A 23,835-nucleotide genomic window follows, 5' to 3' on the forward strand; every position below is an offset into this window, starting at 1 on the left:
CTCCTCTTCGTCACTCCCTGCATCTCCCCCCTCCCTTCCTTCCCTGCATCTCCCCCCTCCCTTCCTTCCCTGCATCCCCTCCCTCCTCCAGGTCAGCTCAGTGTCAGAGCTGGAGGTTGCCGCAGAACAAGCTCAGGACAGCGAAAGAGACAGGGAGAAGAGTAGGGCCTCTAGCTCAGCCTCAGAGCCTCCCTGTCCCTCCCATAGCAGCAGACCCAATCTGCTCTTACCGTTCACTGCAGGGGACTACGTCCTCAGCTCCAGCCTCTCAGCATGCTCCCTGCTCCCTGAGGTAGGGACCACCAGTGCAGGACAGAGCAAAGCTCTGCTATGTGGTATTGTTTTAAGGTCGTACCAAGGATCATTTTGCTATTTGATTTAGAATTTTAAGACCCCTTGAAGTATTCCCCCCCAAAAAATATTTGACAAATATTAGCCCATGCAAACACATTGACTAACAGATTCACTAAGGATAGTCCCCCCCCCAAAAAAAATCTAAAGGAAGTTGGTTCTAAAGTTTCTGTCCTATATCTGAGAGATGTACAGTTGAAGTCGGAAGTTTACATACACCTTAGCCAAATACAATTAAACTCTGTTTTTCACAATTCCTGACATTTAATCCTAGTAGAAATTCCCTGTTTTAGGTCAGTTAGGATCACCACTTTATTTTAAGAATGTGAAATGTCAGAATAATAGTAGAGAGAATTATTTATTTCAGCTTTTATTTCTCTGTTTCGGGTAGCCTTCCACAAGCTTCCCACAATAAGTTGGGTGAATTTTGGCCCATTCCTCCTGACAGAGCTGGTGTAACTGAGTCAGGTTTGTAGGCCTCCTTACTCGCACACTCTTTTTCAGTTCTGCCCACACATTTTCTATAGGACTGAGGACAGGGTTTTGTGATGGCCACTCCAATACCTTGACTTTGTTGTCCTTAAGCCATTTTGCCACAACTTTGGAAGTATGCTTGGGGTCATTGTTCATTTGGAAGACCCATTTGCGACCAAGCTTTAACTTTCTGACGGATGTCTTGAGATGTTGCTTCAATATATCCACATAATTTACCTTCCTCATGATGCCATCTATTTTGTGAAGTGCACCAGTCCCTCCTGCAGCAAAGCACCCCCACAGCATGATGCTGCCACCCCCGTGCTTCACGGTTGGAATGGTGTTCTTCGGCTTGCAAGCAACCCCCTGTTTCCTCCAAACATAACGATGGTCATTATAGCCAAACCGTTCTATTTTTGTTTCATCAGACTAGAGGACATTTCTCCAAAAAGTACGATCTTTGTCCCCATGTGCAGTTGCAAACCGTAGTCTGGCTTTTTTATGGCGGTTTTGGAGCAGTGGCTTCTTCCTTGCTGAGCGGCATTTCGATATAGGACTTGTTTTACTGTGGATATAGATACTTTTGTACCGGCTTCCTCCAGCATCTTCACAAGGTCCTTTGCTGTTGTTCTGGGATTGATTTGCACTTTTTGCACCAAAGTATGTTCATCTCTAGGAGACAGAACGCGTCTCCTTCCTGAGCGGTATGACGGCTGCGTGGTCCCATGGTGTTTATACTTGCGTACTATTGTTTGTACAGATGAACGTGGTACCTTCAGGCGTTTGGAAATTGCTCCCAAGGATGAACCAGACTTGTGGAGGTCTACAATTGTTTTTCTGAGTTCTTGGCTGATTTCTTTTGATTTTCCCATGATGTCAAGCAAAGAGGCACTGAGTTTGAACGTAGGCCTTGAAATACATCCACAGGTACACCTTCAATTGACTAAAATTATGTCAATTAGCCTATCAGAAGCTTCTAAAGCCATGACATCATTTTCTGGATTTTTCCAAGCTGTTTAAAGGCACCGTCAATTTAGTGTATGTAAACTTCTGTCCCACTGGAGTTGTGATACAGTGAATTATAAGTGAAATAATCTGTCTGTAAACAATTGTTGGAAAAATTACTTGTCTTGCACAAAGTAGATGTCCTAACCGACTTGCCAAAACTATAGTTTGTTAACAAGAAATTTGTGGAGTGGTTGAAAAACGAGTTTTAATGACTCCAACCTAAGTGTATGTAAACTTCCAACTTCAACTGTATTTAACCCCTTATTTTTGGCACTAATCCAGTCTCTATACTTCCATTAATTTTTTCAACTGGTACCGGGGGACCTTCAGACGAGTCTGGTGAGGCCTGTTGGCGTCCTAGAGCAAAACAACCCACATGTTCGTGAGAGTCTCACCTTTACACAGAGGGGTCATATTAGTGTGTAGCCCAAACTGTTCGGACACTGCAGACAGTTGGCAGATCGGCTGAACCAACTTCAGATGAGTCCCAAGACACTTGTGGGGGGTCGTAGAGCAAAACGGAGACCACCGTGTTCGTTAGTCGTCTTTCCATAGAGGGGTCATAATCATTTGTAGGACAAACCGTTCGGACGCTACAGACAATTTTGTGAGAAGACAGATTTATGGTCTGACAAACACCGCTCTAGCTCTGTCACCTTTCACCGCAGTTGCGAAAGTGTTACATAGGCGAATGCGGTGGATTGAAACGCATCCAATGCCCCCCAGAAAAAGTCTAGCTTAAATTTATGGATTTTTATGGTATTTTTTGCTAATTCAATTTCAGCGGGGCGCGGACATCGACCTTAGACTTTTAGGGGGTTAACCTCTAAAAGTCTATCTCCCCCTCTCCCTTCTCTCTGTCCCTCTCCCTTCTCTCTCTCCATCTCCCCCTCTCTCTTCATCTCACCTTCTCTCTCTCCTCTCTCTGTCTCTCTCCCTTCCATCCCTCTCTCTCCTCCAGGGGGCTGTGGAGCCGATGCAGATCGATGCTGACCCCCAGGAAGACCAGCAGAATGCTCCAGACATCAACTATGTGGTGGAAAACCCCACACTGGTACATTACTATAGCACTAAGCTAGCCCTAGCATTGGTACATTACTATAGCACTAAGCTAGCCCTAAAAACGGGTACATTATTATAGCACTAAGCTAGCCCTAGCATTGGTACATTACTATAGCACTAAGCTAGCACTGGTACATTACTATAGCACTAAGCTAGCCCTAGCACTGGTACATTACTATAGCACTAAGCTAGCCCTAGCACTGGTACATTACTATAGCACTAAGCTAGCCCTAGCACTGGTACATTACTATAGCACTAAGCTAGCCCTAGCACTGGTACATTACTATAGCACTAAGCTAGCACTGGTACGCTGAGCTGAGTCTTACGTAGCTGTGTGTTTGTAGTTCTACTTCTAGATTCTTCTAGATTCTATGCTGAACACTGAACTAAATGAAGTCAGTCTGTCAAATGGGGGTCTGCTCCTTTCATGTTTTCTTCACACCGTTTTCTCTCGCTCTCTCTCTCTTTTGTCTCTCTCTCTTTTGTCTCTGTCTCCCTCCCTGTCTCTCTCTCTTTCTGTGTCTATCCCCCCCCACTGCTTTCTCTCTCTTTCATCTGTCCCCGTCTCCCTCTCTAGGACCTGGAGCAGTTTGCGTCCAGCTACAGTGGTCTGATGCGTATTGAGAGACTGCAGTTCATAGCAGAACACTGTCCCCAGCTCCGTGCCGAGGCCCTGAAGATGGCGCTGTCCTTCGTCCAGAGGACCTTCAACGTAGACGTGTACGAGGAGATCCACCGCAGACTCACCGACGCCACACGGTGAGGAGGAGTGTGAGATTGAAGTGGAGCCTATATAAGGTACAGTGAGGAGTATGATTGTGTGTGTTGTGAGCTTGTCTTCGTGTGCGTGTGTGTGTGTGTATCTGTGTGTGACCCCGCATGTGTGTGTACGACACTTACATCTCTGTCTATTCCCAGACAGGTGCAGGGTGTCCCTGACGCGGTGCCTGAAGGGCCGGTGGCGCCCCCTCTCCTGGACACAGCCTGGGCAGAGAGCACCAGGAAAAAGGCCCTGCTCAAACTGGAGAAGCTGGACACTGACCTCAAGAACTACAAGGGAAACTCCATCAAAGAGAGCATCAGGTAACCAGCTCTGGGGGAAACTCAAGTAGACATTGTTTTCACTGTTACATGTGTCACAAGCAGTGGAGATGGAACTCAGACAACATGCATGGCTAGAACCTATGAAATCTGCTGGGTTTACACCCATCCAATGCTTTTAACTTCATGAGAGGGAGTGTGCAAGACAAGGGCACACTTGGGGATAAGGGTGGACAATGTGGACACAGCCAGTGGTATGGGGGAGGAAGGGCCTCAACCCAAATGGAACCAGTCCACTACTCAACAAGTTCTCTCTCACTGATTCCTCCCTCTCCTCCCTCCGCCCTCTCCCTCCCCTCCCCTCCCTCTCTGTTCAGGCGGGGTCATGATGACCTAGGGGACCACTATTTAGACTGTGGCGATCTTAGCAACGCCCTCAAGTGCTACAGCCGAGCCCGAGACTACTGCACTAGCGCCAAGCATGTCATCAACATGTGCCTTAACGTCATCAAGGTACTATGACCTCATTAACATGCGCCTCCTTACATTTACATTTGTGTCATTTAGCAGACGCTCTTATCCAGAGCGACTTTACAGTTAGTGAGTGCATAAATTTTCATACTGGCCCCCCGTGGGAAACGAACCCACAACCCTGGCGTTGCAAGCGCCATGCTCTACCAACTGAGCTACAGGGGCCTCCTAAATGAATGTTTATGAATGTCATGTCAACTTTTATAGATGTCAATATTTTGTCATCAAGTTCTGTCGATTGACTTGGTCAAATCTATAAACGTGTATTGTCTGACCTAACATCCTTGGAAGGTTTCTCAAACCTTTTCTCTCTTCTGTCTCTCTCTCTCTCTGTGTTTTATTCCTCTCTCTCTCTAGGTTAGCGTTTACCTCCAGAACTGGTCCCATGTACATAGCTACGTCAGCAAGGCAGAATCCACTCCGGAGATAGCTGAGGTTAGCACCGAATGACTGAAATAGAACCTTTCCATCATAGCTCCCTAGTGAGAGAAACTCAAGCAGTATGGGAATTTATTCAACAGATGTTCTCCTTCTATATTCCTGTTATGTGTACAGTAGATCCTAATATAACCTTCACACTGTCATCATGGTCACCTGAGAGAAAATCACTGACTTACCTCAGCTTGCTTGTTTCTTCTAGCAACGAGGAGAGAGAGACAGTCAGAACCAATCTGTCCTCACCAAACTAAAATGTGCTGCGGGTAAGACATCATACTATCCTAGTATTATACAGTTAGGAGGACCACTGAAGTCTGCATGTTTCTCTTGTCAGCTGAAATTGCTTTTTTTAGACCTGCATTAGGTAATAAAACCTATTCTTAAATTGTGAGTTGCGCTTTCAAATGTTTCTCTTGTCGTCCCCCCCCCAGGTTTGGCAGAGCTGGCCTCTAGAAAGTACAAACCGGCCGCCAAGTGCTTCCTCCAGGCTTCGTTTGACCACTGCGACTTCCCAGAGGTCAGATATCAATATACCCCCCTATCTCTGACCCCAACTAAACTAACTTGACCCCAACCCCATCTCCTCTGACTGCCCCAAACTCCACTCCATAATAATGGTATGAGACCTCACCATATCTGATCTGAGCCATGACGTTGCTGTGTACATGTAATGTTTTTAGTTTTATTTGGATTTAGGAGTTTTATTATTCCCCCCCCCCAGCTCCTGTCCCCCAGTAATGTAGCGGTGTACGGAGGGATGTGTGCCCTGGCCACCTTCGACAGACAGGAACTACAGAAGAACATCATCTCCAGCAGGTAGGCTCCCTACGCAGTGTGCACTAGACTTAGTAGTACCCTCGTAACAAGTGCACTTCAGGTAACTGCTAACTCTGTTAAAGAGCAATGTGCTTTGTTGGTCTCTCCATCAAGTGGAACTGTTATGGAGAGTAACAGCTTGTTTGGGTGATGAGTGATTTCAGTACATCCTAAACGATATTATAACCGCGATCGATAAAAGACAGTACTGCGCAGCCGTCTTCATCGACCTGGCCAAGGCTTTCGACTCTGTCAACCACCGCATTCTTATTGGCAGACTAAATAGCCTTGGTTTCTCTAATGACTGCCTCGCCTGGTTCACCAACTACTTCTCAGATAGAGTTCAATGTGTCAAATCGGAGGGCCTGTTGTCTGGACCTCTGGCTGTCTCTATGGGGGTGCCACAGGGTTCAATTCTCGGGCCGACTCTATTCTCTGTGTATAGCAATGATGTTGCTCTTGCTGCTATGCGGACGACACCATTTTGTATACATCTGGCCCTTCATTGGACACTGTGTTAACAAACCTCCAAATGAGCTTCAACGCCATACAACACTCCTTCCGTAGCCTCCAACTGCTCTTAAACACTAGTAAAACTAAATGAATGCTCTTCAACCGAACGCTGCTTGCACCCGCCCACCAGACAAGAATCACTACTCTCGGCGGGTCTGACCTAGAGTATGTGGACAACTACAAATACCTAGGTGTCTGGTTAGATTGTAAACTCTCCTTCCAGACTCACATTAAGCATCTCCAATCAAAAGTTGGATCTAGAATCTGCTTCCTATTTCGCAACAAAGCCTCCTTCACTCATGCTGCCAAACATGCCCTCCTAAAACTGACTATCCTACCGATCCTTGACTTCGGCGATGTCATTTACAAAATAGCCTCCAACACTCTACTGTCATGAGAATTTCTATCTCTAATTCAACCTAAGCTTGAATCATTACCAGAGGTTGTAAGGCTCTGGTTTTAATCATAAATGATTCAAGGTCCACAACCAGCAAGAATGATCTGTATTTTTATTCATGGAGAGCTCTGGCGCCAAAACCCATACACTCCTGTTTTATACCCCTTGACACACAAAGGCACTTTGCTCCGGCCACCTTTAGGAGGCTTTTTTTAACCTGTTTTCTCAGTCCCCTTCACCCTGGAATGTTTAGTCCCGCCCCCCTCTGTTAGTGGGTTGCCACTACATTATAACTAACACCGTTCACACATTTATACTGTATTTGGGGTGAAATCCTTTAGATTAATTTGGATTTTAAGAATAATGACTAACAATCCACCCCTTTGACTAAATGTTTTCACATTCAGGATAAATGTATTTTACAAGCATGATTAATCTCAGAGATTACGTCAGAACTAATAAACATTTCATCCAATTGCGGTCTTTCAGGGTCCAAATCCTCGTCATCCACCAAGCCTGGAGGATCGTTTTTCACATTCCCCTGGTCAGAGTCCGGAGTCAGTCCATCTCTCATCATTGATTAGATACTGCATTTCACCAACGCCTGACTCACCAATCCTCGGACACAGGGAACAAGACAACAACCACATAATACAAGAATACCCATACAAACACTGACCGCTCCTAAGATGGTGGCTGCTATGGTTTTCCATTTACCAAACATTTCATCAAACCACCCTATCCACGATGTGCTAACTTCTGAGTTCTCAGTTCATTCTTCACTTAGTGCAGTTAATTCTGTAAGAGCTCTGGTGACTGTCCCATCCAGTGTGGTGTTGTTAGGGATAAATGTGCAACAATGGCTTATCATTCTATAGACACCAGCCCTTTCTGCCTGATCTAGAACCAACCTCTACTAAGTTATGAGCGGGATGGCGGATAATTGCTCGAAGATCCCCTTTACTGCATCTCTAGTCGGGTTAATAAATCGTTGTTGGTTGTAATAGATATAATTTATCCAATCCACATTCTTGTTTATTGTCACCCACCAGAAAAATGTTGTGGTAAAACCCTCCCATATATGATTCATAGCTTTGTATTCGTCTGGAACACCCCTGGGGATGCCTATACCATCTATCCAAATTGGGCTATTTCCTTCCTGACCTATATTTCTCCTCCTCCTGATTATTCTTCCTGTCACTGGTCATTGATGACTAATTCTTACAGGTTTGGACCAACAATACTGGTGCACAAGTATCCACCCATCCTTCTGGTAATGTCTGTCGAATGCTCCCTTTGTTAGTACATGCCCACCACACATCAGTCAGAGGGATGGTAAGGTTCCACATTTTTCCCCTCCCTTCCTTATCTAAATCAGTCACATTAATTATCCCCTTACAGCCATCAAAATCACCCAAGTTACGGGTGCCATTTCTATGTAATAATAATAAAATAATATGCCATTTAGCAGACGCTTTTATCCAAAGCGACTTACAGTCATGTGTGCATACAGTCTGCAACACTGGTATTCGCCAGGAGTTAAAGTGAATCTAGGTGGGCTGGCCGAGTAAGTCAACTTTGCCAGCCCAATCCCTGTGCAATTGGGCTCTTTTTGATTGGACCCCCGGTCGAATACACAGGGAAACATTGCCTTTGGCATTGGGGCGGTCAACATTGTCGGTCGCCCAATGGAGCATGCATAACAATTGGTCTCCCCCAAGGCCCTAGCGGTGTACTTCATCCACTTTAACCAGAGATTCTCATCAGGGACCCCCTCCACTTCCCCTTGGTTCCATTCTTGGAGGAGAAAATATTTCATAGTGGACGGGTGAGTCGAATTGACTCCGTCATCCCTTGACTGATCTACTCGGTCTATTGCTATTAATGGATTAATGACAGTACCTGTGCCCTCCATATCTTTCGACTCCATCAAATGTAATCTTAGACAAGTATCCAGTCCGTATTCGTCCGCACAAGCCCAGTAAGTTCTTTTCATGTCCTCTTTAGTGACCTTTACTATTGTTACTACCATCTCCGTGGGGATTTCGTTATACCTTCTTATCCTCCATCTGGACGTCTTGCCCCCCCGTCTCATCTCTCCGTCCCCCAGTATGTCTAAATACCTGAGCCCAGGAACAATCCGCCGAGGGAGCTGAACATAAATACAATGGGATCTTATAATCCCACGTTGCTTGCTTATCCGTCCTGATAAAATCCCTAATCCTAATTTTGAATCTTACTCCCCACCCTTCTCTGACTCCTATTTTGTAGATCACTCGTCCTTGACGGTCAGTATGTCGGGTCGCTTCCCTTTTATTTCTTAATAATGGTAAGGCCATAGCGTAATTGGTGCGAGGTGGTGGTGGATCTTGACATACCAAGACTATGATGCAGCTCAGGGTCACCCATATTCCCAAAAACCGCCAACCCTCTCCTGCCTTTAGTCCTTCTGCTTGGTACCACCCCATACTCACACCCTAAGAACACACTACAGTGATGATAGGTCGGGGTAGGAAGTCTTCGTTAACAGAGGTGATCCCCGGACCCTATTGGTCTAGTTCTTCTCTCCAACTCTGCGTGTGTTAAGTGGTGCTTGTATGTGGTCTTACCTTCTTACAGTGGGTAACATGGACCCAGGTTACTCTCTCTGCTATTCTAATGGCCAAGGCAGTGACCAATATAACCTGATAGGGCCCTTCCCAACAGGCCTGCTTCCAGTTTTTCTTCTTTAGGGACTGGATGCTCACCAGTCACCTGGTTAGATAGAGTGGGTCACCTCCTTTAGTTCACCTGTGGGGCACAAAACCTCTGACATACGGGTGTGGTTAATAAACTATCTTCACACATGTTCAGATTAATCTAACAATTTCTGACTGCATTCTCTTTCTAGACTGTATCTAAAAAAATGTTTTCTTTCTTTTTTTTTTTTTAAAGTATTTTGTCCTCTCCTTCGTATATTATTTAATCCTACCATTAGCCTCTTCCCCCCTCTTGACACAGTTCTGCTCATGTGTCAATATTACCACCTACCTAAACAATCACTTAGGTGATTTATCAACCAATTGCCATGCCTTTCATTTTTGAGACTGTCTTTTGCTTCTTTATTGCTCCTCCCACTTCCTTTGTCTTTATGGCGGCTAAATTCGACTTTCATTCAGTTCAGAATCAATTAGTAATCCAATCAATCAATCTCTTATCTTGTAAAAACACTTATGTTTAGTTCGAACTCTGTTCTACCCCGGCTCTCCCGGGCTTGACCTGAAGACTGATTGTTGGACATGACAAGTCCATATTTAAATATTTCAAACCTAACCCCCCCTCTTGCTGTAATCAATCAAGAAGATAGCAAAGGAGAGACAGGTTTTAGCCTGAACTCTGCTTAATCCTGGTGCCGCTCCCTTCACAATTTTTGAAGAGAGACAAAAGACAGCCATGGATTGAAGTAAGAGCAAGCACTTCGACCCTAGGTCACCTAAGTCTTCTGCCTAGCAACAAAGAATAAAAACCTCTATGTTCGTGATTAACCCAGTTATATCTAATAGCCCACCAAAAAAAAAAAAAACATCACCATCTTTAAATCACGACCAATGTCATATCCCTCTTTACTCTCTACCATTTGGGTAACATCCCTGATATATGTATGAAAAGCTAAGACTGTTTGGGAAGAGAGCAACAACATAAACTGTTCTTCCTCAGAGTTCCAAATGATTTTACCATGGGCTGCCATTGCCTTCCCATAGATAAGATTACTTAATTTACCAGTATGCAGTACATAATGGAGTACCCAAGCTTTACAGCAGTCTATCATTACCAAAAAGCTCATCATTCTTCATCTATTCTTTTTAGTCCCTATCTTCCTGATCCTATTGCTAAATCAATGATCTAGGCAATAGCTGTCTCGCCTTAGATTGTACATTCCTCTGATTACTGCAGCTCATTGCATTAATTTAGGTTCAAATATCACCCAACAAACCGTTCCATCCCACAGCATAGTAAACACCACCTATGAACTGTTGAAAATCCCCTAAATTCAACATAACAACCCTTTATAAACATCATGCTGGGTGTGTTGTTTTTTTATTTGAAAAACCCAATTGAAAAACAACAATAAATACAAATAAATAAATTGGTCATTTAGCAGACGCTCTTATCCAGAGCGACTTACAGGAGCAATTAGGGTTAAGTGCCTTGCTCAAGGGCACATCGACAGATTTTTCACCTAGTCGGCTCAGGGATTAGAACCAGCGACCTTTCGGTTACTGGCACAACGCTCTTAACCACTAAGCTACCTGCCCTAAATCTGCCAAATGTGATCTCATCTCAAATTATCCATTATCAATTATTTGATCCACCCCCTAGGAAAATCTCTCTCCCCTTCTATTCTGGAGTTCTACCTCTACCAGCTATTTCCCCTAGAGTGGCCATTAAATACTCTGCTCCCTTCTGTTCTTTTCTTACTCTATCCTGTCTACTATTCTGCTCATGATGGATTGCATATCTCTTGACCTCGGCTAACGAAGTAGTTCCCCATCCCACTAAAGTCCTCTTAATATTCCTGCTTATTTCTGGTCTCATTCCACTAAGGAATGCTATTTTTAGCTGCTGATGGTACGGAGTATCATTTCCCTGCCCCTGGGGAGGCTCAGGTATGCCACTATTTGCGTTAAATACATTTCTCAGTCTCTCTAAGTATTGGCTGATGGTCTCACTGTCTTCCTGTTTACATTCATGTACTTTGGAGAAGTCTGCATGTCGATGGTAATGTTCCCTCAAATTATTATACAACTCAGTTATTTTCCCCTTTATCTCCCCAATTTACTATTCCTTTCTTCATTGCAATTTGTTGCATTGATGTTCTTAAAATGTAAACCTATTGTTTAACTTCATACTTATAACCAATGTTTTTTCAATCCATCATCCTAATAGTAAAACTGATATCCCATTGTTCACGTAACGAAACTAAATTATTTTTTTAGAATCCACCATTTATTTTCATCCAGCACTGGTGTTACTCAACCTATACAATAAAGTAATAACCATTTGAATTCATCAAAGCACTTCCTTTCAGTAAAGTCTTTAGACCTCTACTTGAAACTTTCCAGCTCAATCTAACTCGCTTGACCGTCTCTCTATTTTTTTCCCGCTAACCATAGCCATAAATTATCGTCCTTTGTCCTCAACTCAATTTTCACAGCTCTATCGCCACTCCAGCTCGCCATTCAATCTCTTTAACCGTTCTCTCTGATTCGGCCCCAATCAATAAAACAAATACTTGATATCGTTGATAAGCATACACTTAATGACATTCCTACCATCTGAACTATGTACTGTCTCTCACCTCTCCCCCCCTCTCCTGCTCCTTCCTACATTATGGGGGAGGCGCGAGGACCTTCCCTACAAATCTTCCTTCTTAGGAAATAATGTCATTCATACTTGTAACATATTTTCATAGACCTATCTAGAATACTACTAAAGCTATCTAATGCAACTTTTAATACACGTAAAAACTCTCTCCCTACACCCATTCCCCATTGAATAAGTGCGTCTTCCTAGTTACCCGCCAACCACGCCTCAAATCTTCCATTCAGCATTAACCAACCAAATACTAAGTAGTATCCGGTTATCATTCATACCAGCCGTTGAATTCCCTCATACACACAGATTTCACCTTATGCCATTCAAATGCCCAACTAAACATAATAGTTCAATGGAACCCTCCATTGGCTCTCTACTATTTATACATTACTTCTATAACCACTTTAGTTATGGTCCGATTACCCATTAAACCTTATCACATAACCTTATCACCTAATCAAACAACGGCACAACCTTAAACTCATATCGGCCGGCTGGTAGCCCAGTAACCAAGAGCACCGTGTCAGCAACCGAGAGGTCGCCGGCTCCAACTCCCGAGCCGACCAGGCGAAAAATCTGCCGATGTGCCCCCGAGCAAGGTACCCAACCCCCACTACTCCTGCAAGTCGCTCCGGACCAGAGCGTCTGCCAAATGACCAAAAATGCAAATGTAAATATTCTCTACTTTCTCACTCATGACGTACGTCTACGTTTGGGTGAGAAAGTTCATACGTATATATCGTTGGAATTTTATAGGTACCTCTCAAATAATCGCTTCGTGGTGTTTTTAGCCAATTCTTAATCGACACGAATCATTTCTTCAAACATTTTACCCGTGGAACCAAAAAATAGACTGTCCTATCTCCGACACTGCCCTTTCCTCTACCCTTGCAGTCACGATGGTTATGACCTGTTCTGTTACAGTATTTACACGGGGCCTTACACTCCCTTGCCAAATATTCCTCTTTGTTACAGTTAAAGCACTTCCTCTCTCCTTCGCGCTTCAAAAAGACCCTCGCTGTCTCTAGCCCCTCCCCTCGCTGTTTTTTCAAATCCGTTCCACAGTTTACATGCATCTGCTTAATCATAACTTCTAACTTTTCCACATCGAGATGCCCAATAAATCCATACCTCTTCTCCCAAATGGATCCATAAAACATATTTGTTCGATCTCGTCCTAACATATATCTTTCATCCCCCGTTAATTCTCGGACCTCTTTAGAATATTTATTTCCCATGGTGGGAAAATAAGAAATCCCCCCGTTTTAGTAATAATTCAATCCAGAATTATTTTCCTAGGAATTATTGTTAAATGCGTCTCTTGAGCCAATGTTATGATCTGCTTTTGTAATTAACCATTTAAATTATCTAACCCGTAACCCAGAGTTTTTTTTAAAACTCCAGTTTCATGAAAGGTGTCAGATAACCTTTTTTTTTTCTCACGCGATCTAATTCAGTCCCTCCTTGAAACAATTATCACGTATTTCGATGAATCATCAAGTCTCACACGTATACAACATTATACGATCATTTGCTAACACTATCCGTAACCTAGAGGTCGTAACTGCTCCAGTTTCATGAAACAGACAGAGTTAGAGCAAATCCCCAGTTGTTTATGCGACTTTTGACCTGTTTAATGTATCCATCGCACACGACAAATTATCCCCCTTCCTGTTTATATTGTGAAGACTGTATCTCGTACAATCTCAATATTAACTAGATTATTTTGGTAATAGCTATTTACCTAGGGTCAATTACGGACCCCCCTTCCTTCCATCATAATAATTATTACTTCCTTTGAGATTTTGGTAACTATTCTCTGCCCTTCACAATAATTACTATTCTTATACAAGTTCAAATCATTTCACCAAATCCATGAATAAAAATTACTGACCTTTTCCTTGCAGTTTGGATTTAAATGCTTTTTCAAACTCGTTAACGTCTTTATCGTTCATAAGAGTAATCACCGGCCTGTTTATAACCTTAACGTCGAAGGCCAGGACTTTTCTCCACGGATGCAATCACCCGCCCGTGCACGGTTTCGGTGTCCTTAGAACGACAAAGACGTATTTAAGCTCCGCTCGAAGGACCACTTGTCACGAGAATTTCTATCTCTAATTCAACCTAAGCTTCAATCATCACCAGAGGTTGTAAGGCTCTGGTTTTAATCATAAATGATTCAAGGTCCACAACCAGCAAGAATTATCTGTATTTTTATTCATGGAGAGCTCTGGCGCCAAAACCCATACACTCCTGTTTTATACCCCTTGACACACAAAGGCACTTTGCTCCGGCCACCTTTAGGAGGCTTTTTTTAACCCGTTTTCTCAGTCCCCTTCACCCTGGAATGTTTAGTCCCGCCCCCCTCTGTTAGTGGGTTGCCACTACATTATAACTCTAACACTGTTCACACATTTATACTGTATTTGGGGTGAAATCCTTTAGTCATTATTCTTAAAATACAAATGAATCTAACATCTACTCAGCAAATTGGATGTAGTCTATCACCGTGCCATCCGTTTTGTCACCAAAGCCCCATATACTACCCACCATTGTGACCTGTACGCTCTTGTTGGCTGGCCCTCACTACATATTCGTCGCCAAACCCACTGGCTCCAGGTCATCTATAAATCACTGCTAGGCAAATCCCCGTCTTATCTTAGCTCACTGGTCACCATAGCAACACCCACCCGTAGTCTGCGCTCCAGCAGGTATATCTCACTGGTCATCCCCAAAGCCAACACCTCCTTTTGCCGCCATTCCTTCCAGTTCTCTGCTGCCAATGACTGTAACGAACTGCAAAAATCTCTGAAGCTGGAGACTCTTATCTCCCTCACTAACTTTAAGCCTCAGTTGTCAGAGCAGCTTACCGATCACTGCACCTGCACACAGCCATTCTGAAATTAGCCCACCCAACTACCTCATCCCCATGTTATTTATTTTGCTAATTTGCACCCCAGCATCTCTATTTGCACATCATCTTTTGCACATCTATCATTCCAGTGTTAATTACGAAATTGTAACTGTTTTATAAAACTTTGGCCTATTTATTTATTGCCTTACCGCCATAACTTACTACATTCGCACACACTGTATATATATTTTCTGTTGTATTTTTGACTTTGTTTTGTGCCCCCCCCCCCAAAAAAATTGTAAAGTGGTTATCCCACTGGCTATAGGGTGAACGCACCAATTGGTGAGTCGCTCTGGATAAGAGCGTCTGCTAAATGACGTAAATGTGCCCTTGAGCAAGGCACTTAACCCTAATTGCTCCTGTAAGTCGCTCTGGATAAGAGCGTCTGCTAAATGACTAAAATGTAAATGTAAATGTAATGTAACTCTGTGTTGTTGTTTTTATCGCACTGCTTTGCTTTATCTTGGCCAGGTCGCAGTTGTAAATGAGAACTTGTTCTCAACTGGCTTACCTGGTTAAATAAAGATGAAATAAATAAACATATTGAAATGTCAACCCCTTTTTTCCCTCGCTTTCCCTCTCTCTCTATTCTCTAGTTCCTTTAAGTTGTTTTTAGAGTTGGAGCCCCAGGTACGTGACATAATCTTCAAGTTTTACGAATCGAAGTACGCCTCCTGTCTGAAACTACTGGACGAGATGAAGGTAAGGAAGAAAACCGTTTTATATGGACAGTTACAGGCTAACTAGATGACGTTAAGGAAGAAAACCGTTTTATATGGACAGTTACAGGCTAACTAGATGACGTTAAGGAAGAAAACCGTTTTATATGGACAGTTACAGGCTAACTGCAAAATCTGAATGAGAAACTCTTTATATTGCCACTCAGTAATGTTGATTGAATTAGTCTTGGTGTTGGTCAGAAACAACAGGGATTTGAGTGTGCACCTAACACCAATTCCCTCTCGTCCTCTCTCCTCCTCCTCTCTCGTCCTCTCTCCTCCTCCTCTCTTGTCCTCTCTCCTCCTCCTCTCTTGTCCTCTCTCCTCCTCCTCTCTTGTCCTCTCTCCTCCTCCTCTCTTGTCCTCTCTCCTCCTCCTCTCTCCTCCTCCTCCTCCTCTCTCGTCCTCTCTCCTCCTCCCTCGTCCTCTCTCCTCCTCGTCCTCTCTCCTCCTTGTCCTCTCTCGTCCTCTCTCCTCCTCGTCTCTCGTCCTCTCTCCGCCTCCTCCTCTCTCGTCCTGTCTCCTCCTCGTCCTGTCTCCTCCTCGTCCTGTCTCCTCCTCGTCCTCTCTCGTCCTCTCTCCTCCTCGTCCTCTCCTCCTCGTCCTCTCTCCTCCTCGTCCTCTCTCGTCCTCTCTCCTCTTTCGTCCTCTCTCATCCTCTCTCCTCTTTCGTCCTCTCTCGTCCTCTCTCGTCCTCTCTCCGCCTCCTCTCTCGTCCTGTCTCCTCCTCGTCCTCTCTCCTCCTCGTCCTCTCTCCTCCTCGTCCTCTCTCGTCCTGTCTCCTCTCTCCTCCTCCTCCTCATCCTCTCTCCTCCTCATCCTCTCTCCTCCTCGTCCTCTCTCCTCCTCGTCCTCTCTCGTCCTCTCTCCTCTTTCGTCCTCTCTCCTCCTCCTCCTCCCTCGTCCTCTCTCCGCCTCCTCTCATCCTCTCTCGTCCTCTCTCCTCCTCGTCCTCTCTTCTCCTCGTCCTCTCTCCTCCTCGTCCTCTCTCCTCCTCTCTTGTCCTCTCTCCTCCTCTCTTGTCCTCTCTCGTCCTCCTCTCTCGTCCTCCTCTCTCGTCCTCTCTCCGCCGCCTCCTCGTCCTCTCTCGTCCTGTCTCCTCCTCGTCCTCTCTCGTCCTGTCTCCTCCTCGTCCTCTCTCGTCCTGTCTCCTCCTCGTCCTCTCTCGTCCTGTCTCCTCCTCGTCCTGTCTCCTCCTCGTCCTCTCTCGTCCTGTCTCCTCCTCGTCCTCTCTCGTCCTGTCTCCTCCTCGTCCTCTCTCATCCTGTCTCCTCCTCGTCCTCTCTCATCCTGTCTCCTCCTCGTCCTCTCTCGTCCTGTCTCCTCCTCGTCCTCTCTCGTCCTGTCTCCTCCTCCTCCTCGTCCTCTCTCCTCCTCCTCTCTCGTCCTCTCTCGTCCTCTCTCCTCTCTCGTCCTCTCTCGTCCTCCTTCTCCTCTCTCCTGTAGGATACCCTTCTATTGGACCTGTACCTGGCCCCCCACGTCAGAACACTGTACACACAGATCAGAAACAGAGCCCTTATACAGGTGAGAGAGACACACACACACACACACACAGAGATCAGAAAGAGCCCTCCTACAGGTGAGACAGTCATGACACCATGACACCATGACATAACACAACAAGCTTTGTAGGACTTAAGTCACTTTGCAGTGTTGTGGAAGTTTTACATCTGGATTCCTTTCCCTCATCCCTACATCACCTGTGTTCTGAGTCAGTACTTCAGCCCAAGTTGTTAACCTGTGTTCTGAGTCAGTACTTCAGCCCAAGTTGTTAACCTGTGTTCTGAGTCAGTACTTCAGCCCAAGTTGTTAACCTGTGTTCTGAGTCAGTACTTCAGCCCAAATTGTTAACCTGTGTTCTGAGTCAGTACTTCAGCCCAAGTTGTTAACCTGGTGTGTGTGTGTGTGTGTGTGTGAGTCAGTACTTCAGCCCGTACGTGTCTGCAGACATGACTAAGATGTCCCAGTCCTTCAACACCACAGTGTTAGCTCTGGAGGATGAACTGACCCAGCTCATACTGGAGGGACTCATCAACGCACGTATAGACTCACACAGCAAGGTAACACACACACACAGCAAGGTAACACACACACGTATAGACTCACACAGCAAGGTAACACACACACACAGCAAGGTAACACACACACACACGTATAGACTCACACAGCAAGGTAACACACACACACAGCAAGGTAACACACACACACACACACACACACACACACGTATAGACTCACACAGCAAGGTAACACACACACACAGCAAGGTAACACACACACACAGCAAGGTAACACACACACACAGCAAGGTAACACACACACACATATAAACTCACACAGCAAGGTAACACACACACAGCAAGGTAACACACACACACGTATAGACTCACACAGCAAGGTAACACACACTAGCCATAGACTAGTCTCTCTCTACACATCAACTATCATTACAGGCACAGACACACACCAGTCTCGCTCCACTTCCAGTATGAGTGAGTAACTTCCTGTTTCCTGTATGTGTGTGTGATGTCAGATCCTGTATGCGAGGGACGTGGACCAGAGGGGCCATACGTTTCAGAAGTCTGTCCACATGGGCAAGGAGTTCCAGAGACGAGCCAAAGCCATGATCCTCAGAGCTGCCGTGCTACGCAACCAGATACACGTCAAGGTAACAGAACCCCTCTTGATGCTAGTCACAGCTGTTACTATATGACCCTAGTCTAGACTATTGAGATGGATCTAGGGACGGTTTCCCAGACACAAATTAAGCCACATTAAATCCTGAATAAAAGCATTCTCAGTGGATATTCTTCACTGAAGTTTTTTTAGTCCAGGACGAGGTTTAATCTATGTCTGGGAAAGCGGCCCCTGGGGAGCGCTTTCCTCTTTATCCCTCGATGTATGGAAAACCTTGGATAGTTCACCTGTAGTGTGTTTGATTTGGAACATGTTGTCTGTGCTTTTCTTGCTTTTGTCAAAACTTTCATTTATCAAGTGATGTATTTCATGAGCTTAGATGGTACGGTGTCCCATCGTTTGAATCAACCTGTGCCCCCTCTTGAGACAACGTATCCCCCTCTCTCCCCTCTCTAGGCATTTCACCGTTAAGTCTACATCTGTTCTCTTCCCTCTTTAGTCCCCTCCTAGAGAAGGCAGCCAGGGGGAGCTGACAACAGCCAACAGCCAAACAACCCGGATGAGCAGCACCATGTGAGAGGGACATCCCATCATTACACCATCGCTGTCTGGCATGGCACTCTGCTCCCTGTATAGTTTACTACCCCTTATGGGCCGTGGTCAAAAGTAGTGCACTATGTAGGGAATAGGGGGCCATTTGGGTCGCATCCACTGCCTGGTGCCTCTGAATGAACAGAGGGGGGCCTGTCCACAACAGCCCTCAGATAGCATCTTATTCCCTATGTAGTTCCCTTATTTTGGCCAAGTCAAAGCTACAACTGCTAAGCCAGAGCCTGGCCAAAAGTAGTGGACTATGTAGGGAATATGGTGCGATTTGGGAGGCAGACTATGTATGACATGGGCCCAACGTTAGCGGAAAAAAACAATGTCTCAGTCCCGAATGACACCCAATTCCCTATAGTGAGCTACTTTTGACCAGGGCCTACGATTCCTGGCTGGAGAGAAGACCGGAACAAACACAATCAAAAAATACTTTTTAAGTTGGTGAAGATACAATGTCTGTTGTTACTCAAATTAAATGAAAATAAATGAAAGTTTGGGAATTAAAAGAGAGGGAGAGATGCAGCTGGCTGGTTCTTTGTAAAGAGATGCACTTTGCTCTGTACCTGGTGACAAACATTGACTACACATTGGGGGGGGAAACAACCTCGACACAGAACAAGATTTTAATAAAGATACATACAAAATGACACTTCCTCTTTCTTTGGTGTTAAGATGAAGTTGCCAATACAGGCACAGATTCCTGATGCCACCCTTACATTTAGGTCATTTAGCACAGCGTTTCCCAACCCTGGTCCTCCACTACCCCCAACAGTACACAGTTTTATTGTAACCCTGGACAAACACACCTGATTCAACTAATCAATGAGGTGTGTTTGTCAAGGGCTACAACAAAACTGTGTACTGTTGGATGTACTGGAGGACCAGGGATGGGAAATGCTGATTTAGCAGACGCTTTTATCCAGAACGACTAAAGTAGATAAAATAACCATATCAAATTTGACTTGTCACATGCACCGAATACAACAGGTGGAAGGTGTAGAATGCTTACTTACAAGCCCTTAACCAACAATGCAGTTTTTAAGAAAAAGTGTTAAGTAAAAAATAGATAAGTAAAAATAACAAATAATTAAAGAGCAGCAGTAAAATAACAGTAGGGAGGCTATGTACAGGGGGTTCCGGTACAGAGTCAATGTGCGGGGGCACAGGTTAGTCGAGGTAATTGAGGTAATATGTACATGTAGGTAGAGTTATTAAAGTGACTATGCATAGATAATAAACAGAGTAGCAGCAGCGTAAAAGAGGGGGTGGGGACAATGCAAATAGTCTGGGTAGCCATTTGATTAGATGTTCAGGAGTCTTATGGCTTGGGGGTAGAAGCTGTTATGCAGCCTTTTGGACCTAGACTTGGCACTCCGGTACCACTTGCCGTGCGGTAGCAGAGAGAACAGTGTATGACTAGGGTGGCTGGAGTCTTTGGCAATTTTTAGGGCCTTCCTCTGACACCGCCTGGTATAGAGGTCCTGGAAGGCAGGAAGCTTGGCCACAGTGATGTACTGGGCCATACGCACTACCCTCTGTAGTGCCTTGCGGTCAGAGGTCGAGCAGTTGCCATACCAGGCGGTGATGCAACCAGTCAGGATGCTCTCGATGGTGCAGCTGTATAACTTTTTGAGGATCTGAGGGGGAATAGGCTTTGTCACGTAAAAACGTTGCGCAATAAAGCAACTATCAGCAAAAACAGCTTCTTGAATGCTCTACTTCTAAAAGTTTGCATTTTTGTGTGTATTATATTTATGCTTGGGATATCGCTTTTCAACAGGAAAAGTTAAATCACTGGAGAACGTCTTTAATCTTTAAGTCTGTTTCAGTCCATCTCTTCCTCCTCTTTGACAGTTAAGAGGGTCACTCCAGGGCTATCGAATCGCTGATTGTCTCCAGCAGACGGCATCAAGGGGGTGCGTTCTTCTATTAAATCCGCCTGTGCATGTCTGTCCTGGTGGAAGGTCCTTGGAGGCTCCCTCATAAACATTAAGCCACTGGGGAGGCTGGGGGTGCGTGGCAGTGCTTTTGTCTTTGGGTGCTTATCAAGCCTGTTCTGGAGCACCGCACACAGCTCCATGCTCCGGAACGCCGGAGGCTTCACCAGCCACACCAGCTTATCATCCACCATGGTGTCTTCCTCATCTGACATCAACTCCGATGTCACCCCTTCCCAAAGATCCTTCTCCTCGTGACTCTGGAGCATCGCAGTTCTGGAATCCAGCAGCCGCTTCCTCCTCGATTCGCCATCGTTTGTCGATGCGTGTATCTTCACTCTTCTTACGGTTCTCTGGCAACTGCATCAGGAAGTTCCGCCGGACTGTTTCATAGTAGGTCACACTGGCAGCCCTGAGCACATCATGAATCACACCCAAACTTTCCTTGGATGCCTCTCTAATCAGATAGGCGGTAACCATCTTGTTGTGTGGGGAGTTTACTTTATCCTTAGGCTGGTATCTGTGTACCAGATTCACCGCGGAATTATGGAGCCGCCTCACTGTTTCTGCTACTAGCGAGCTTCTGGCCCACTTCCGCTTAGCCGGTACCGGGCCAAGCTGATGAACATCTCCTTCAAGAGAGTCTCTGTGAGACAACGTGTTTTTTCAGACCTCCTATTTCTTCTTTTAGACCTCCAACCACACAGTTCAAGTAATCTTTCACCTGAGCTGTCATATGGCTCAGATTCATGACAGCTCTGTAGATCTGCGCGTTTGATACCTCAGCTGGTGGAGTTGCTGGGCTGTCAAGTCCATGGTGAGCTGGTGGAGTTGCTGTGCTGTCAAGTCCATGGTGAGCTGGTGGAGTTGCTGTGCTGTCAAGTCCATGGTGAGCTGGTGGAGTTGCTGGGCTGTCAAGTCCATGGTGAGCTGGTGGAACTGTTGGGTGTGAGGATATTTATACCCATCTTGGCCTAGTTTCTCCCATGAAGTGCAGTCTGTATTACATTTTACTTCATTAGCTTCTGATTTGATCTGAGTAGCAGTCTGTGGCAGGAGCTCCGCAGTCTGTGGCTGGTCAAGGTGTAAGGGCTGAGGTTGGTCCTGCTCACAGTCATTTTCCACATGATAGACAGGAGTCAATATGATATCAAACTCCAGTTGTTGTAGCTGTGCTTCCTCCTGACTGGTCCTGTTCCTTCTCTGTCTGACTCTGTGTGGGTTCTGGGTCCTCCTGCCCCAGACTGGGGCTCCACCTCTGGCTCTGCTCCTTCAAGTCCAGGAGAACGTCTTCAGAGACTGCTGCTGGGGGTAACTTCTCTGGTTGGATCACCGCGTTATTACTCCGTAGGCGACTGTTCTCCTGTCTCAAACGGATGATCTCTTCCTGGTACTCTAGTATCGTTTTTTCCACGGCCCCAAAAATCTCCATAGCAGCTGCTGTTAGCCGCTCGGTGAGGAATACATTCAACCACTGTAGTTTGGGCATTTCGGGGGCAACAAACGTAGGACAGTTCGTTTTATCCATTTGGATACGTTTTACTTTCTTTGCTAAAATGTTTAACCAAAAGTTCACCAAACCTTTCTGCTCTAATTTGGCTGAATTTATTGATAAAAACGCTGAGTGTGGGATTTCGGCTTCCTTTACAGAATCACGTCACTTCCTGTATTCAGGACTTTCAAAATAAAAGTCCTCATTTGGCAGCATGCAAGATGGTAATAGAATCTACTGCTATTGCGATATAGATGGGGATTATTTTTTCCATAGATTTATTTAATTTCCAAATAAATCCCCGAACCACAGTAAAAAGACAAGATGACGTCAGTTTTATATTCAGCAGAATATCCAAAAGTTGTTAAAATCAATTCACATTTTATTGATCACATACCCATATGTAGCAGATGTTATTGCTTGTGTATGAATGGAGAAACGATAGCTAAGAGATTAATATCAGAGCACCATTTCTCTTCCCTACCCCTCCCCTCCGTTTCTTTAACCTCAAATTTATATAGGACTGGATAGGCCAAGAGTTATGTTCACCAGAAAGCACTGAACTCAATGCAAGCAACCCCCAAACCAGAAAACCATCATAAAATAAATGAAACACCACCACAAACGAGAAATTAAAACCAAATATGACTTCTGTATATCCTTTATCTAATCTTTGAAGTGATGCAAATAGTTTCCACCTGTGATTTGGCATTGAGTTCAACTGGGTCGTGTTCATTAGTGCACACCGTAGCGAAACGTTTCACAATGGAAAACGTTTTGCAACGGAAACAAGAGTTTATTGGACAAATTCAGGTAGGTCCCGCCCCGTTTGGTTCCTAGTAATGGTGTGTTCAAGACAACTTGGAAACTTGTAGAAAGATGAGGCCTGAGTTTCCCACTCGAAAAGTATCAGAATCAGTCAACCAATAAGAAGCTCTACGCAAATAACCTACGTTAATTTTAACTCGAGGTTCAAAGTTTCCGACCTGTCATGAAAGCACCATTAACACACCCCTGGCTGTTACACATCAGAAGGACCAGGTGTTTTACCACATGGCTGGACCAGCTCCCTTACGACGCCAGGACAGCGGAGTCACTCACCACCTTCCGGAGACATTTGAAACCCCACCTCTTTAAGGAATACCTGGGATAGGATAAAGTAATTCTTCTACCCCCCCTTACCCCACCAAAAAAATAAAAAAACATATTGTAAAGTGGTTATCCCACTGGCTATAAGGTGAATGCACCAATTTGTAAGTCGCTCTGGATAAGAGCGTCTGCTAAATGATGTAAATGTAAAATGTATCCACTAAGCGTCTCAGTGCTGATCTAGGATTAGTTTCGCCTTTTAGATGATAATGAATATGATTATAATGGACAGATCCTAGATCAGCACTCCTACTATGAGATGTTTTCTGGAGACAGGCCCAGAAGAAGAAAAAAAACTCCAGGCCCTACACATCACACATCAACATTTTTTAAATTTTTTAGTCATTTAGCAGATGCTCTTATCCAGGGCGACTTACAGTTATTGAGTGCATACA

At 44.9% G+C, this 23,835-nt stretch overlaps 1 protein-coding gene across 3 annotated transcripts in view; it reads left to right on the forward strand.

Annotated features, from left to right (window-relative positions):
- The window catches only part of LOC121569981 (COP9 signalosome complex subunit 1), a 21,686-nt gene extending 2,177 nt beyond the window's left edge, over window positions 1-19,509 (forward strand). Inside the window, exons 2-15 of one of the 3 annotated variants that reach the window (XM_041881380.1) lie at window positions 92-292; window positions 2,795-2,887; window positions 3,473-3,654; window positions 3,814-3,978; window positions 4,314-4,449; window positions 4,825-4,902; window positions 5,108-5,168; window positions 5,337-5,422; window positions 5,627-5,721; window positions 15,497-15,602; window positions 17,066-17,146; window positions 17,545-17,682; window positions 18,156-18,290; window positions 18,759-19,509. In XM_041881380.1, coding sequence (XP_041737314.1) covers window positions 92-292; window positions 2,795-2,887; window positions 3,473-3,654; window positions 3,814-3,978; window positions 4,314-4,449; window positions 4,825-4,902; window positions 5,108-5,168; window positions 5,337-5,422; window positions 5,627-5,721; window positions 15,497-15,602; window positions 17,066-17,146; window positions 17,545-17,682; window positions 18,156-18,290; window positions 18,759-18,836 — 1,635 coding nt within the window. In that variant the 3' untranslated portion in view covers window positions 18,837-19,509. Of the gene's footprint in view, window positions 1-91; window positions 293-2,794; window positions 2,888-3,472; window positions 3,655-3,813; window positions 3,979-4,313; window positions 4,450-4,824; window positions 4,903-5,107; window positions 5,169-5,336; window positions 5,423-5,626; window positions 5,722-15,496; window positions 15,603-17,065; window positions 17,147-17,338; window positions 17,368-17,544; window positions 17,683-18,155; window positions 18,291-18,758 lie in introns of those variants that run through there. The other 2 variants (XM_041881381.1, XM_045221484.1) reach the window with 2 other exon arrangements.
- Window positions 19,510-23,835: the final 4,326 nt, after the last annotated feature.

Source organism: Coregonus clupeaformis, chromosome 7 (assembly GCF_020615455.1).
Source record: "Coregonus clupeaformis isolate EN_2021a chromosome 7, ASM2061545v1, whole genome shotgun sequence".
In the NCBI taxonomy this organism is placed as follows: domain Eukaryota; kingdom Metazoa; phylum Chordata; class Actinopteri; order Salmoniformes; family Salmonidae; genus Coregonus; species Coregonus clupeaformis.